Here is a 16,420-nt window from a genome sequence, read left to right on the forward strand (position 1 = left end):
AAATGTATATTTTTGTAGGTTTTTTTAGGTGTCTGTGTCCGGTTCTAGTTTTGTGCGATACTCTGATTTCTGTTCTGTGGATGGTATAGTGCTTATTCCAGCCAGGGCATTGGAACTGACCATTTTTGTAAAACTTTTCTGATAATCACTTAACTTTAAACTTTTGTATTCAAAACTAATTTTCAAGTAGTTGCACATTAGGATTGTAAACTCCTGTGTTGTGTATTGTTGTGGGTTGGATGCTGGAGTAATTTATTTCAACTCTATGCATGTCTCTGCCTTGATCAGTTTCTCATTCTTGCCTACTTGTATTTATATGAGCAAAAAATAAAATGTATGTGCACAAAATTATAGTTCATATTTTCTTCCAAGTATCACAAACTCCTCTACAAACTTTTAATTAAGCATCACAGTGCCCTTTTGAGGCAGGCAAACATTATCATTTTATGTACAGGGAAAATAAGTAATGGAGTTTGTAACTTGCCTCGTTTACACATTGGCAGAGCCAGGAAAAGAACCTGGGAGTTCCATCTCAGGGTTTCCTTGCATTAGCCATAAGATATGCTACATAGTCCCTCAGTGTTCAAAGAGCATAAGTAGATATAGAAACTGTCGGCCTGATCCAAAGCTTATTGAAGTCAATGGGAGTCTTTCAATTGACTTAAGTGGATTTGGGATCAGACCCTGTACACAAAAGGAAAACTATTAGCATTACATTAAGTTACATGTTAAATTCTCTATATACTTCTCTGTTCTTTTCTGTTTGTTCACTTTTTTTTTTTAATAGTAATGCAGTAGTTGAAATTTTGAGTTACTCTTTTGAAAAGCATGTTCCTTAGTGAGGGAATCATGCAGTGCCTGTGCTACAGCGACAGTACTCTTCACGATGTGCTTTGGGCCTTCAGGTCCTAATTAACCTGCACTGGCTTGGGGGAGTATGGTGGCTGTACCCTGGCATGATCCCTGTCCCTCACGGCATATTAGGCTTCTTATCCAGAACAGAATTATTCCCAGCTTCCTTAGAAACATAATTGTGAACAAGTAGTCGTTATGTATTATAAATATTATGCCTCTGCTCCTAGATAGCTCCAGGGAGGTGTGCTGAGCATTGTTGGGGAAAAATGCTGTAATCCCCACACAGTGTTTTTGGACATAGTGCAATGCGCATCCCCTCTTGTATTAATTTGGATGGAATAGATAGCTAAAGGTGTTAATGTAACCCAGTCAGTGTCCAGCATTAAACAGTGTTAAACAAGGTATGGGTTTGGTTTACAGAGACCTCAGCTTGCAGTGCAAACACACCATTAAAAATCCTTTTATCCAAAGATAAAAAGAGAGAAAAAGAGTGAAACCATTTGAAATGTAAAGTATTAAGTAAAGCTTTCATTTTGATAACATCCCTTGTTCCCTTTCCCTTTAGCTGGAGAGAGGTTTTTAGAAGGAAAATGCCCCGTGTTTGGCAGTCTCTTAGATGGTATTAAAGATGGTAATAACTGACCTTTTGGGGAAAAGAGAAGTTAGTTGAGATTGGCTGGAGCTGTTGTTCTTAAAGTCTGATCCTGTTTCCTCCCAAGAGCTGATAGTGGTGGGGATGTCATCTGACTCCCTTTTCTTGGCCTGATCTGCTCTGGACATATTTGAGGATCGGGATCGCGATGGCCTGGGATCCCAGGAGACAGTGTGAGTGGCAGCCATGGTGGTGAAGCTTGCTCCAGTAGCCAATTATTCTCTTTAAGAACCCACAAAGAGAGTGGTGGGCAGAATAGCCCATCCCCTCATTATTTTTCCCACCAATTCCTGGTTTACCAGCCACTGATTTCTGGTTTACTAGGCATGATGTTAACACAGTCCTTGAGTTATCACAGGAAGCCTTTTTATTTGGACTAATTCAGTCTTTGTCTCCCTTTCCTACCTTTTCCCATCAACATTCGTTGTTAGAGGTTACTGTGACATCTTATCAACGTACACTTTTATTTTTTACAGTTGTGATCACAATAAGGGTAAATTGGTAAGCCTAATTGTCACCCCCTCCCCCACCCAAAATAATGTTACAAATGTGGGTGCAGTACATCGCAGCTTGCATCAGTTCAGTTGCAACCTGATTCACTGAGTCTCTATGAATGTTGGAGTAAATGAATCTGTCTATCACTCAATGGTATAGATTGGAGGACATGTGCTACTAATAATAGTAGAGCCCAGGTTTTCCTGGATGTGATAGCTGACAGATTTCTTCAAATAACTGCTGAACCAACAAGAAGTGATGCCATTTTAGACTTGGTATTGGTAAGTAGTGAGGACCTCATAGAAGAACTGGTTGTAGGGGGACAACCTTGGCTCAAGTGATCATAAGCTAATTCAGTTTAAACTAAATGGAAGGATAAACAAAACAGATCTGTGACTAGGGTCCTACTAGAAAGGGCAAACTTAAAAAATTAAAGAATTAGTTAGGGAAGTGGACTGGTCTGAAGAACTCAAGGATCTGAATGTGGAGGAGGCTTGGAATTACTTTGTCAAAGTTGCAGAAGCTATCTGTAGCCTGCATCCCAAGCAAGGAGAAAAACATTTCAGTGAGGGGTTTCAGACCAAGCATCTCAAACAGGTAAGCATCTCAAACAGGTGATTAAGACAAAGCAGAAAGCCTACAAGGAATGGAAGATGAGATGGATCAGAAAAGAAAGCTACCTCTTGGAGCTCAGAAAGTGTAGGGATAAAATGAGAAATGCCAAAAGCCAAGCAGAGTTGAACCTTGCAAAGACATTTAAAACCAGTAGTAAAAGCTTCTAGAGCCATATAAATAAAAAGAAAACAAGGAAAGAAGAAGTGGGACCACTAAGCATTGAGGATGGGGTGGAAACTAAAGATAATTTAGGCATGGCCCAACACCTAAACAAATATTTTGCCTCAGTTTATAATAAGGGTAATGAAGACCTTGGGGGTAGTGGCAGGGTGGCTAATGGGAATGAGTATACAGAAGTAGAAATTACCACATTCGAGGTGGAAGTCAAATTCAGACAGCTTAATGGGACTAAAGTGGGGGCCTGGATAATATCCATCTAAGAATATTAAAGAAACTTGCAGATGAAACTGCAAGCCCAATCACAATGATTTGTAATGAATTTGTAAACTTCGGGGGTTGCACCCTATGACTGGAGAATTGCTAATATGGTTCCATTTTTAAGAAAGGGGGAGGTGGGAAAGTGATCCGGGAAACTACAGTCTTGTTAGTTTGACTTCAACTGTATTCAAGTTCTTGGAACAAATTTTGAAAGGGAAAGTAGTTAAGAACACAAAGGTAAATGGTAATTGGGATAAAATACAACATGGTTTTATAAAAGGTAGATTTTGCCAGACCAACCTGATCTCCTTCTTTGAGAAGATAACTGTTTTAGAGAAAGGAAAGGCAGTAGATCTAGTCTATCTGGATTTCAGTAATGCATTTGATACAGTTCCACATAGGGAAACTATTAGTTAAATTGGAGATGATGTGATTAATATGAGAACTGAAAGGTGGATAAGGAACTGGTTAAAGGGGAGACTACAATGGTCATACTGAAAGGTGAATTATCAGGGTTTCTGCTTGCCAAGGATTTTCCCATGCTGAAGGAATCCTCAGCAGCCTGTTTTTATGGCAACTTTGAAATGAGCCAGGAAGGCTTAACCAGGGCTAAGCACCTAGCTCCTTGTGTTGACTTCAAAAGGTCTGAGAACTAATTCACTTTCCTCCCTTAAATCTCTGATGCTCAGGGTTCAGCAAATCTTTGCGTTGCTGGGATACAATATTCTGTATAGTGAGCCAGGTTGGCTTGTCCCAATTAGCATCTGTGAAATGTGTATGTATTCTTGCTCCCAGACTATTGCACTGGGCAGCACAGCATGGGAAGGAGGTGACCAGCCCTCTGAGGAGAAAGAAGTGGTTCAGGACTATATAGAAAAGCTGGACGATAACAAGTCCATAGGGCTGGATACACTGCATCTGAGGGTGCTAAAGGAGTTAGCGGATGTGATTTCAAAGATAATGGCCAATGGCTCTGCACTCTCATGGGGATCGGGGGAGGTCCTGGATGACTGGAAAAAGGCTAATGTAGTACCATCTTTAAAAAAGGGAAGGAGGAGGATCCAGGGAACTACAGGCCAGTCAGCCTCAACTCAGTCCCTGGAAAAATCATGGAGCAGGTTCTCAAGTAATCAGTTCTAAAGCACTTAGAGGAGAGGAAAATGATCAGGAACAGTTAGCATGGATTCACCTAGGCCAAGTCATGCTTGACTAACCTACTTGCCTTCTATGATGAGATAACTTGCTCTGTGGATGAGGGGAAAGCAGTAGACGTGTTATTCCTTGACTTTAGCAAAGCTTTTGATATGGTCTCCCACAGTATTCTTGCCAGCAAGTTAAAGACGTATGGGCTGGATGGATGGACTATAAGGTGGATAGAAAGCTGGCTAGATCGTTGGGCTCAATGGATAGTGATCAATGGCTCCATGTCTAGTTGGCAGCCAGTATCAAGCAGAGTGCCCCCAGGGTTGCTCCTGGGGCCGGTTTTGTTCAATATGTTCATTAATGATCTGGAGGATGGCGTGGACTTCACCCTCAGCAAGTTTGCAGATGACACTAAACTGGGAGGAGTGGTAGATAAGCTGGAGGGTAGGGATAGCATACAGAGGGACCTAGACAAATTAGAGGATTGGGCAAAAAGAAATCTGATGAAATTCAACAAGGACAAGTGCCGAGTCCTGCACTTAGGACGGAAGAATCCCATGCACTGCTACAGACTAGGGACCAAGTAGCTAGGCAGCAGTTCTTTAGAAAAGAATGTAGGGGTCACAGGGGACGAGAAGCTGGATATGAGTCGACAGTGTGCCCTCGTTGCCAAGAAGGCTAATGGCATTTTGGGCTGTATAAGTAGGGGCATTGCCTGCCAGATTGAGGGACGTGATAATTCGCCTCTATTTGGCATCGGTGAGGCCTCATCTGGAGTACTGTGTCCAGTTTTGGGCCCCACACTACAAGAAGGATGTGGAAAAATTGGAAAGAGTCCTGCAGAGGGCAACAAAAATGACTAGGGGATTGGAGCACATGACTTATGAGGAGAGGGATCTGGAATTGTTTAGCCTGCAGAAGAGAAGAATGAGCGGGAATTTCATAGCTGCTTTAACTACCTGAAAGGGGGATCCAAAGAGGATGGCTCTAGATGGTTCTCAGTGGTACCAGATGACAGAACAAGGAGTAATGGTCTCAAGTTGCAATGGGGGAGGTTTAGGATATTAGGAAAAACTTTTTCACTAGTAGGGTGGTGAAGCACTGAAATGGGTTACCTAGGGATTTGATGGAATCTCCTTCCTTAGAGGTTTTTAAGTTCAGGCTTAAGGTCCCTTCCAACCCTGATATTCTATGATTCTATGAGATTTACAAGTCTTCTCTCCCCTGCAGTGTGGTGTGTCTGGAGCCCAAGGGATCCTCTCCACTCTCTCTTGAATTTTCCTTTCTTTGCTCCCTACCCACTTAAGACCTTCATAATGGAATTCAACCCATCCTTCCAGGTAAAGTAGGTTAGTCACAGCCACCTTTGGAACTGCTTAATGTTGCTATTGAGTTACTACAGATATGAATTGAAATCTTGCTTCTTTCAGTGGCTGAGTTGGCCGCATTAGGAGCTCTCTCCCCACCAGCCAGTAATTTACCAAAGATGACAAAGTACCAAATCTCAGATTGACATCCCTTGTATAGAAGAGTGGTTTTTTTTACCTCTAGGCTTCTGGGCTGATTCTATTAATGGTTTTGAATTTGCAGTCTCAATATATTACTTGTTTAAAATGACATTTCACATTTTTGAGAAACCTCTAGTGAGGTCTTTTATTTTGCTATGGTACTTCCTGCTTTATTTCAGCCACCATTTTCCTCTTATGTACCACATACCTGTAATTAATTTGAAGTCTTTTGTTTTTCAACATTACATTTAATTGCGCACACATTAGTCTAGTTATGTTTTTAGATCTAAATCTCTGAATTTTGGCTGACATTTCTGTTTAGTTCTCTTCTAATTCTGTGTCTGCAAGTTGTTACCTACAGTATGTAAACAGAGAAACCAATAATACAGATCCCCACTGAACTGACATGCACCAACCTCTCTGAAATTAATTTTATTTTTTTAATCTTTCAACTCTGATCCATTGTCGTTTCAGATATAACTTACACAAATGCAGGTGTGTGTGTATGTATGTATATATATATATATAAAATAAAAAAATAATAAAGATTTTTGAGGTGAAATCCTGGCCATATTGAAGTCAGTGGGAGCTTTGCCATTGGCTTTGGTGGGGCCAGACTATCAATGTCTGAGATAAGAATGAATTCTTCATTAACTGGCACTGATTTACTCTAAATTAAAAATACCCAGAATTTAAAATGCAGCTACTTCTGAAATGTGGTGTGTAAAAAGGTGCTATGAGAAGGTTCCATATTTATTGACTCTGTAGGAGTTCCAGATAAAATGTACTCTTGAAAAGTTAAAAAGAGTCTTTAACTGCCAGCATTGCAACCTGAGATTTGAAGGTAAAGCTGGGTTCTCTTTGGCTTAATTCATCTACAGTTTAAAAAAAAAAAAAAAAGTCAGCAGTTGGAATTTAGTTAAAAAATTCTGATGATGCTAAGGCAGAGAAGAGTCTGGTTCACACTTGTATGCCTATTAGCTCTGCAGGAGTGAAAAAACTGTAACTCTGTGTACTTGTATGTAAAATAAGCAGGTCCGATTGTGAAGCAGATCTGTCAATAATAATGTGGCATTTTCATACAAGCTTTTCTTAACAACTGCATTCTGATTTGCAGAATTTATTAGTAACAGTTACACTAAAGTTTTGCCTCTCACCCTGTCTTTGCTATTAAACTGTCAGAATAATGGGCAACCTTTTTCTTTCTTACTGTGAACATATGGGCAGCCTTAAGCTAGGTGTCTTAGACTTGAGTGGTTTGGAAATAAAGGAGCTATGGTATCCTATTTTTATTTTATTTTATTTTTTAGCTTTGCTAAAAGTTGTGCGTGTATAGTCTCATCTGGGAGCAAATTGTTTCCTGTGTGCTAGAACTTCTGGAAATGCAATTCCTCCTCCCCACATTCCCCCTCTTGTACCTCCCACCAGCTTCTGCTCAGTTCTGTAGACATGTTCCAGCAAATGTCAGACTATTCATGAAGGACTATAAATTGTGTACACAATCCCTACAGTAGATTAATGCTCAGGTTAGCTGAGTGAACTTGCAATATTATGGTTACAGGGGATTTAAGGGTATTATCATTCCTGTGCAAACAGCACATAAAAGTTCTTCAGAGATTTTTCCATGTAACTTTGGAAGTTAATGCAGATTTTAGAACATGGTTTCAAAAGTAAAATGTGGTTTGTGCTTTTGTAATAAACACAATTTCTAAATTGGGTGTGCATTTATGATTAGAGATTAAGTTAAAACCTATTATACTTTCATGTGGATATTTATCTTCCAATGAATTTGTCATCTTAGTTCTCCACATGGTGGCATTAAAAAAATTCCTTGGATGATATACTTTTAAAAGATGCAAATTAAAGAATTCATCTAAACTTGTTGATGCTGTGGTGGTGTAGTCAGTTGTCCCAGTGCTGTCGTTTGTGGAACACTAGCTGATGGTCATCTGGTGCTGCCTTTCCTCTTTGTTTCCAGCTGCTAAATTGCAGTAAAGACAGCTAAAAATGCATAAAATACTTTCTTGTGTTTTTTATCAGCAGTTGCTGTAGTTTCCATGTGAAGGTTATATAATCACAAAACGGAGGGAAGGTGGTTGCTAGATTTGAAAATTGGATGAAAGATTGTTTGCGTGATTGTGAATAGGAGAGAGAATCTCACAGCTATAATCTCCCTCTATTAAGATGTGATCCCTACTTTGTAAAGGTGAGGAATCCCGTGTTAGGTAAACACACACCTGGTTTCTTTTGTAATATCTTTTCACTTCTAGACATTGGTTGTTGAGACTGTACAGTATGTTCAGGTTTAGATGTGTTAGAGAGACACATACAGTGTATGATGGTTTGGTATAAAATATATCTTGGCATAAGTTTGGTCATCACTCATGAATTATGCTAGTCATCCCTAATGAGTGTTGATAAACCATTTATATCATGTATGTAACAGAAAAGCTATCTCCACCTGTAAAATCAGGTGCCTTAGTTAACTTGTGCCCATCTGTGCAGGTCTCTAAAGGAGTGAAAAATGACTTTATTTCTAAAATAGATTTTCTATACATAAAACTATCAGACTGTTAAAATAGGAAATCTTTCAGCCTTCGAAGGAGAGAAGCAAGTGCTCCATGTGTGTGCCTTTACAAACCTGAAAATTTGCCCCTTCAAATGGTATAAACCACCAATTTCTAGTCCTCCAAGATAACAAGGTATTGCGGCTGAAACATGTTACTGATGCAAGGCAGAATGTTTGGTCTCTTATGCTATGGGCTGTTACAATTTTGTAGGGAAACTTCAAAATGGTAGGGAAAGAAGAAACACTTATTTTGCAAGTTGACTTAAAATTAAAATTACTGTTTGAAACCATTCTTGGATTTGGAATGTTAGAACAAGTCCAGGGGAGATGGGATAATGGAAAAGCTGGAAGTTAGGCAGTCAAAGGAGTAAGATAAATGTGCTTTGTCACATCCATTTCCACATCCATTGTATATTCTCAGCCTGCCAAACCTATAGTGTGTATATATATGTTGGGTGTTCATGTAGTGCATAATTTCTATTTTATGTGTTAGTGTGTAATAAGCATAGACTGACAAAATTTAGCTACATGGGAGTATTTATTCTTGCACTTGTCTACATGCAATCTTAATGTAATGTTCTGACATCTAACCATAGCTATGAACCAGAATACCTTATGGGTAAACAATGCTACCTGCATCATAGTTTGTAAGGGACAGAAAAGAAAGCAGCTGTACTCTGACAAATTGTACAACATGCTTGTTTCCTCTGTCCTCTTTCCTTCCTCTGTCCTTAGACAGACAGGATGAATTTGTGAGGGATAACACACAATGTTGGGGAGTGGAACAAACTGTTTTTTCCATTGTTTTTTATGATGAATATCATACGCTCTTATGTTTTTTGTTTCTTTTAGTTTATTTCAGAACTTTCCATTTATGCTGAGCTTGAGAAGCAGTATTCCTGTCCATGGAATATACTCTCTTTATGTCCACCTAGTTAAGTCCCTACTGTGCATAGAGTATAGTGCTAGAGACCAATCCTGCAACCCATACTCAAAATAGGTATCTCTTACTTATGCAAGTAGTCCTATTGACTACCTGGAAAGCTAACTCAATGTAGTTGTTTCTGTTTATTTTATTTCAGTGGGACTACTCACATGAGTAAGGGTTACGGGTCTGTGAGCGGGCTGCAGGAATGGCACCTAGTTAGTCAGAATTAATGAAATCTGATTACTCATTAATCCACTGAAAGTTGATGATGTCTGAATAGGGTCAAGTAAAATTGATACATAAATGTGCTTTCAAAGCCAGTTTACAATAGAGGATAAAGACTTTATCTGACACAAATCAGGCGAGACCAGTGGTTCTCAAACTGTGGGTCAGGACCCCATTTTAATGGGTTCACCAGGGCTGGTTAGACTTACTGGGGCCAGGGGCCAAAGTCAAAGCCCGATCCCCACTGTCTGAGGTCAAAGCCTGAGGGCTTCAGCCGTGGGCAGTGGTGCTGAGATTATAGGCCCCCTGCCTGGGGCTGAAGCCCCTGGGCTCGGTTCCTCTCTCCCCCTCCCCCTCAACATTCCCCTGGGCACAGGGGCTTGGCCCCCCCCCACCTTGGGTGGCAGGGCTTGGGCAGGCTCATGCTTCGGTCCTGCCTCCTGGGGTTGTGGAGTAATTTTTTTTGTCAGAATGGGGTCAGAGTGCAGTGAAGTTTGAGAACCCCTGGGCTAGACAAATCCTAAGAAGAGGCTCATCTGCAGAGACCAAATGGGTCTTTCGGATGAGCAAATACTGAATGTTCACTATTTTCTGGGATACATTATTAAAAATGGCATAGATTAAGAGCTCAAAATTTTATATCTCCATAGCAAGAAACTTGCAGATACCACTGTGGGGGTATTTTGCAAAAAATTTCTAGCAGTGTATATTGTGTATTACCTTAGATTTCCTTACATTGAGCCATGGAAAACATGTATTTAAAGTTGGGATGTGCTTTTTCCCCTCCTGGAAGGCCATTGGCTGTATTCTTCCCTTGTTAATAAGTCTCTTTCTCCCTCTCCTCCCTTTGGGCAGGAGTCAGTGGGAAGGGCAGGAAAGAATGATTATGATAACAAGAGGAAACAGGAACAATAATGCTCTCATTTTCAATCTGTTTTATTGTTTAAATGTAAAACATTGTTTCAATTAAATACTGACCTGTGTATTGGCAGGTACACACACATGCTTTAATGAATTCAGGCTTTGTTTGGAGAGCTGTGACCTTTTTATCCCTGTTCTGGATCAGAGCTGCTGCATTGCACACACTACTGATCACTGAAACTTCACTCTGATACAGTTAACAGCACGGGCAGAGGCTGTTTACACTGGCAGTGGCCGTACAGAAGAATGGTGTCCCCTTTGGACATTTTTTTTGTTTTTATGACTAAAAAATGAGTTATCCCTTTAAAAATGAAGAAGATAGCCATGATATAGTTACAAACTTCATCAAATGGGCTTTTGTGGTAAAATGTGTAGCTGATGGAAGGGATACTTATAAATGAAGAACAGAGATCTGGATCAATTATTTCCTTTCTCTTATGACGTAACTTCCTTTAAAGCCGTGATATATTCATTTATTTTAAATCACTGATCTCTTGCAAATAGTCATAATAAATACTTAGGATCAAATGCAAAACAGGATTAAAAAACTAAAACAAAGACTCATCAATCGTATAACTGCGATCACATAGTGTGATTTAACCTATTTGGTGGTGGTGGTTTTTTGCTTGCGCATGTGGCTGTGAAATTACAGATTCGTGTGATTTGAAATGATGTCCTGTTATGTAATAGTTCTTTTTAAAAATAATAATAGGAGAGAGAAAAAGGAAAAGGAAACAAACACAAACAAAAAACCCTTCTGAAATCCTTTTTAGTGATGTTGAAGTGAGTCAGTAGCATTTTTCACTTCTCTTCTGGCAACTAGCTTTGCAATTTCCTATTTGACCTCATGGAATGTTTTTATTTATGTATCCTGTTAGTTCTAAATGTTCCACATTTGGGTAAAACCTGAACTACAAACATTTTTTTTATTGTATTAAAAGGCTTGTGTATTGAACGCAGGTGTTCATGCTCTGTAATAATTGGCAGTTTATGGAGATACACCAGCTGTACTGATCCACAGGGGAGATATTACATCTATTCACACATTGCATATATTGTAGGAAATTTAGAATTCCTGTAATTGTCAGAAATCTTGTATGTCCAAGTTCATAAGTGCTCCCATAGAAAATATACAGTAATCCTCTGATAGTAAGGCCATATTTATTTCAGAAACAGCGTATCCCTTATTATTGTGCTTTCTTGCAGCATTAATTGACATTTTGTTCAGTTAAGCATAGAAAAAAAACCCGACAATAAAATATTTGTCTCTGTTTGCATTGCTCATTTATGTCAAACTGGTACCACATATTTTTGTAAGCTACATCAGTTAAATTCTATTACATTCAATATTTATTTTAATACAGTAAAATTTATAGTATCAAAAGCAAGTTTGGAAATAGAGGCAGAAAGAACAAAATGGGAGTAAACCTTGAAAGAAACCAACTGAAGGGGAAGGAAAGCTAAGGTGCTTTTGAGCAGCATAGTGTCAGTTATCACTTCACAGGAAAAGGAGTTGACAGTCCCTCTTCTCTGTATGGGCTCCCATATAGAATAGTGTTTAGTTTTGGGTACTACTACTTCTTAGCATATGCGCAGCATGCCTCGGGTACAGGGGCGGCTCCAGGCCCCAGCACGCCAAGTGCGTGCTTGGGGCGGCATGCCGCAGGGGGCGCTCTGCCGGTCACCGGAAGGGCGGCAGGCAGCTCCGGTGGACCTCCCGCAGGCGTGCCTGCGGAGGGTCCGCTGGTCCTGCGGGAGGTCCACCGGAGCTGCCTGCCGCCCTTCCAGTGACCGGCAGAGCGCCCCCTGCGGCATGCCGCCCTGCTTGGGGCAGCAGAATGTCTAGAGCCGCCCCTACTCGGGTAGCACATGACCAGGATTCATCACCAAATTTAGATCATTGGCTTCCTTGGCCTGGGCCAGTTACTGATGGGGAGTGGGACGTGAAGCCTGATCCATGCCCCCCTGGCTGCTTCTGTACCCAGAAAGATATTGATAAATCAGAAAAGGGGGAAAAACAGAGCTGAGGGCCTGAGTTATAGGGAAAGACAGTAGGAATTTTGTATGAATGGTTTGGCTAACAGAGGGAAAGCAGGGAAGCTGTAAGTGTTTGTTTGAAAGGTAGGAACTCGGTGGAGGGAGAGGCATTATTCATGGTAGTTGAAGCAGGGACGGCTCTGTTTTTTGCCGCCCCAAGCACAGCAGTCAGGGAGCTTTCGGTGGCGTTTCTGCAGGCGGTCCGCCAGTCCTGTGGATTCGGTGGCGGTTCTGCGGGTGATCTGCTAGTCCTGTGGCATCGGCATATCCGCTGCTGAATTGCCGCCGAATCTACGGGACCGGCGGACCTCCCGCAGAAATGCCGCCGAAGGCTCCCTGACTGCCGCCCTGATGACGACCGGCAGGCCGGCTCCCTACCCCCCGGCTTGCCGTCCTAGGCACGCACTTGCTGCACTGGTGCCTGGAGCTGCCCCTGAGTTCAAGACAATAGGAAGAATTATTTGGAAAATGGGTTGAACATGAAGAAAAACCTTATGCTGAAGTTTTTTTTAGACAGTGAAAGCAGCAAAAATCTCATCACTTTAAATCCTATTAAAGTAGATTAGGCAAAGAGAGCGCTTGGGGCCCAATTGTGCATTGGCAGGAGACCGGACAAGACTGCCACTCTTACATTAATTAGTGGATCCTGTGCTAGATATTTGTATTTTTTTCCTCATAAAAAAGTGGCTATAAAAATGACCTCAACTAGTTTTTCTTGTCACCTCCCCTATGCACCCTATAATGGTTTTCCTGGGAATTATGGCTATTTCATTCTCTCTCTTGAAGCTGATCTGTTCTATGTGTATATGTGGTCATAAAATCCCCTTTTCCCTTCATCAGAAATATCTGCTGTGTTCTTTGAACTAGCCAGAGCTTGATGTTGGGACGTTCTGTTTAAAGATCATTTCCTTGCCAATGCTTCAATCTTTTGTGCATGTATGTGTTGTACGTTCTGTATTTGTGGGAAACAGGATGAAGTCAACATGTGTTTGGTTTTCTTTGTAGGTTTGTGTGCTTTGCGGAGAGCACTGGGAGAACAAGCTAACCTGTTAGACAGTGAGGTGGCTGGGTCAGTGATGATTACTCTCAATGACTTCCTGCAGGGGATGAATGATGTCAGGCCCAGCGCCATGAGGGAGGTGGCTATTGATGTGCCAAAAGTAAGTCATGTTCCAGAGAACACTAGAAACATTGTTAAAGCTAAATGCTGTAAAGTCATAGTGAGACTTCGAAGAGCCCTGTCTGCAAAGGTTCATTTTAGAAAATAGAGGTCTCCAATAAATGTTATGCATCATCATCATTTTTTTTTTTTTGACATGCCAGATTTTTTTTTTTTGGTTGGCGTTTGTTGTTCAGTATGAAAAGTAGGCACTGCCGGAAGACATGTGTTTCTTGTTGACTGTATGCTCTGTTCTCAAGATCTGAATAGGTTAATTGATTAAAAGCCTAAAAATTTAAGCTTAAAACAGGCACTGAATAGGTCTGTACATCGGAGCCACTAGTGTTCCAGCAACCAGTTCAATTAGAAACAAAGCATTGACATTTGCCAGCAAAATATATTGAAACAAGGTTATGAAAAGGTTTGTGTGACTGTATGAAGCATAGCTGATAAATTGTCTAGGTCAACAAGAGATGAATCACTGAAAGCATAGGGACAAATTCTGCCGACAGTCATACTTCTGCAATCTCATTGGCTTCAGCGAGATTGCAGAGGTTTAATTAAGAGAAGAATTTGACCTCCTGTGTGAGTCCTTACTGGTCAGTAGTGATCACTTCCGAAGTGATCTCTTTGCTGCCACAATTGTGTGTGAATATGCTACTCGTTCATTTAAACTTTTTGGAAAAGATATACATTTACCGCCTTCTGTCACAATTTTTTCAACTTAAGTTGAAAAGAGAAGATCCTTGGCTTTGAAAGGCTTACAGTCTGCTGAGATAACCAGATAAGTCTATTGTACAATGTTCTAATAAGCCCTTTGTTATTTGAGACAAACAACATATGCCTAAAAAACCAAACCAAAACCCCCCAAACCAAATTACTTAACTCTAATAATCAAAATATTTGTAGGCATTAACTTGTCCACCTTGCTTCTAGGGGAAGGTGCTGTGTTAATGGACAGATAAACAGAAGGGGGTGTGCATCCTACCTTTCTATCTTGTTAATATTGGCAAAATAAATATTTGTGCTTATATTAAGAAAATTCTAGAAAATCACAAAAGGGGGGCATATAAATCAATGCCAAGTCAAAAAATAATAAACTAGAAGAAAGTTATTAAGCATCATTTCACAAAGTAGGAATTCAATCACATAGTAGGTGGTTATTCCCAAACTATGGGACTAAGAAATCAGAAGAGTGAATGGTACACTTTATTTAGTAGCCTGTTCGTGTATTTTGCACTCTGGGCCAAACCTCTCTTTGTTATGCTATTGAAGTCAGTGGAATTACTCTGGATTTATACTAGAGATATTCAGGATTAATACGTCTGAAATCAAGAGTAGAATCTGGCCCTGTCTATTTCACTTACGTATACTTAAATAGCTCCTGTTACCATACTAATATCTGAATGCCTCAGACTGTATTTATCTTCATAATACTGTGCAGTCAGGAGGTACTATTATACCCATTTTACAGCTGGATAACTGAAGCACAGAGACGGAGTAGATGATGTGCCCAAGGTCACAAAGGAAGTCAGTGGCATAACAGGGAATTGAACCCAGGTCTCCTGTGTCCCAAGCTAGTGGCCAACCACTAGAGTCTAAATTGTTGTTATTCTCAGTGCCTTTCTTCTTATGTCTCAGTCCCTTTTTCCACAACCTTAGTAATCAGATTGCTATTTAAAAACATTTCTTTATTGAAATGAGTACACACAAAGTGTTGTCCACTAGCAGGAGTTGGGCTTTTACAGATATAGGCCTCGTTCTGTCCAGACTTAAGCACATGCTTAACTTCATTTGACTTTATTGGGACTCCTTGTGCGTGCAATATTATGTAATACTTTTGAAACTTAGGTTCTGATTTTTAGCTGGATCTCAATCTAATATTGCAAGCACAGTCTTGCTCTTGCAATTAAAGAGGATGAAAAATTGCATGTCCAATTAATTGCACTTACACTTGCACCTGTTTGGATGCGTAAGTACTTGACTGTGAGTGCAAACCAGGTAGTTTAGCAACTAAATGGGTGCACTCGCAGAGTCATTTGGGGCCCATGATCTTGTGCCAGCAATATTATAGACTATTTATGCCCTAGCATACTTCACTATTTGGGGTCATGATGTATGATTGTCCGGTCTTGGAACATCTGTTGGGAAACCTGGAATTATTTGCTCATCACAAGAACTGGAACCAACATTAGTTATAAATACAATAAGTTATTCTTTTTATTCTCCCTTCACCTCCTTTCAATACAATATTTACAGTTCATGGACTGGGGCCATTTTTCCATCCAGCACTTTATTAGCTGGCTCGAGGCCACGGTGCACTGTGATATGTTACTTATGCGCTCTGCAGTAATTTACACCAGTGGAAAGTGCTTTCTTGCACTAAGCTTATTATGTTCATATTGTATTGTAAAAATTATGGTTTAAACAAAAAACCCCTAACGGAAACCAAATTGGCTTAATGAGAAGTAGTTGATTCCTGCAATTGGAGTCCTGTAACTTCAGTTCTCTTTTTTCTGGCTAGTGCATGTGCTAATGTTGCAGCATGTTTAGTTATCTGAGAGTGATTAATCTTCAGGTACTTTCACCTGCTTGTTTCTGTGAGGATAGGCTTCTTCTACCACCCCCCCCGCCCCAAAAAAAAGGCTATCTGTGTAGACAGGTAATCATGTGTGTGACTTTTTTGATAAATAAGGGATTAAATTCATTTTTTTGAAAAGCGTTTCAAAGTTTGACTTTAATTCTGTTTGTCATCTAAAAACCTCTGGCTAAAAATACATTAAAGCATGATATAAATGACCAACCACAGGAAACTTTCCAATAGGAGATAATAGCTTGGGTATGAACTGTATTACTTTATTAACTGTTCATTTTG

General features: G+C 40.2%; 1 protein-coding gene across 5 annotated transcripts in view; it reads left to right on the forward strand.

The window, feature by feature from the left end:
• The window catches only part of SPATA5 (spermatogenesis associated 5), a 314,315-nt gene that overhangs the window by 62,779 nt on the left and 235,116 nt on the right, over nt 1-16,420 (forward strand). For all 5 annotated transcript variants that reach the window (XM_045018603.1, XM_045018604.1, XM_045018601.1 and 2 more), the window contains exon 10: nt 13,392-13,546. In XM_045018603.1, coding sequence (XP_044874538.1) covers nt 13,392-13,546 — 155 coding nt within the window. The remainder of the gene's footprint in view (nt 1-13,391; nt 13,547-16,420) is intronic.

This window comes from Mauremys mutica, chromosome 5, assembly GCF_020497125.1.
Source record: "Mauremys mutica isolate MM-2020 ecotype Southern chromosome 5, ASM2049712v1, whole genome shotgun sequence".
NCBI classification, from domain to species: Eukaryota; Metazoa; Chordata; order Testudines; family Geoemydidae; genus Mauremys; species Mauremys mutica.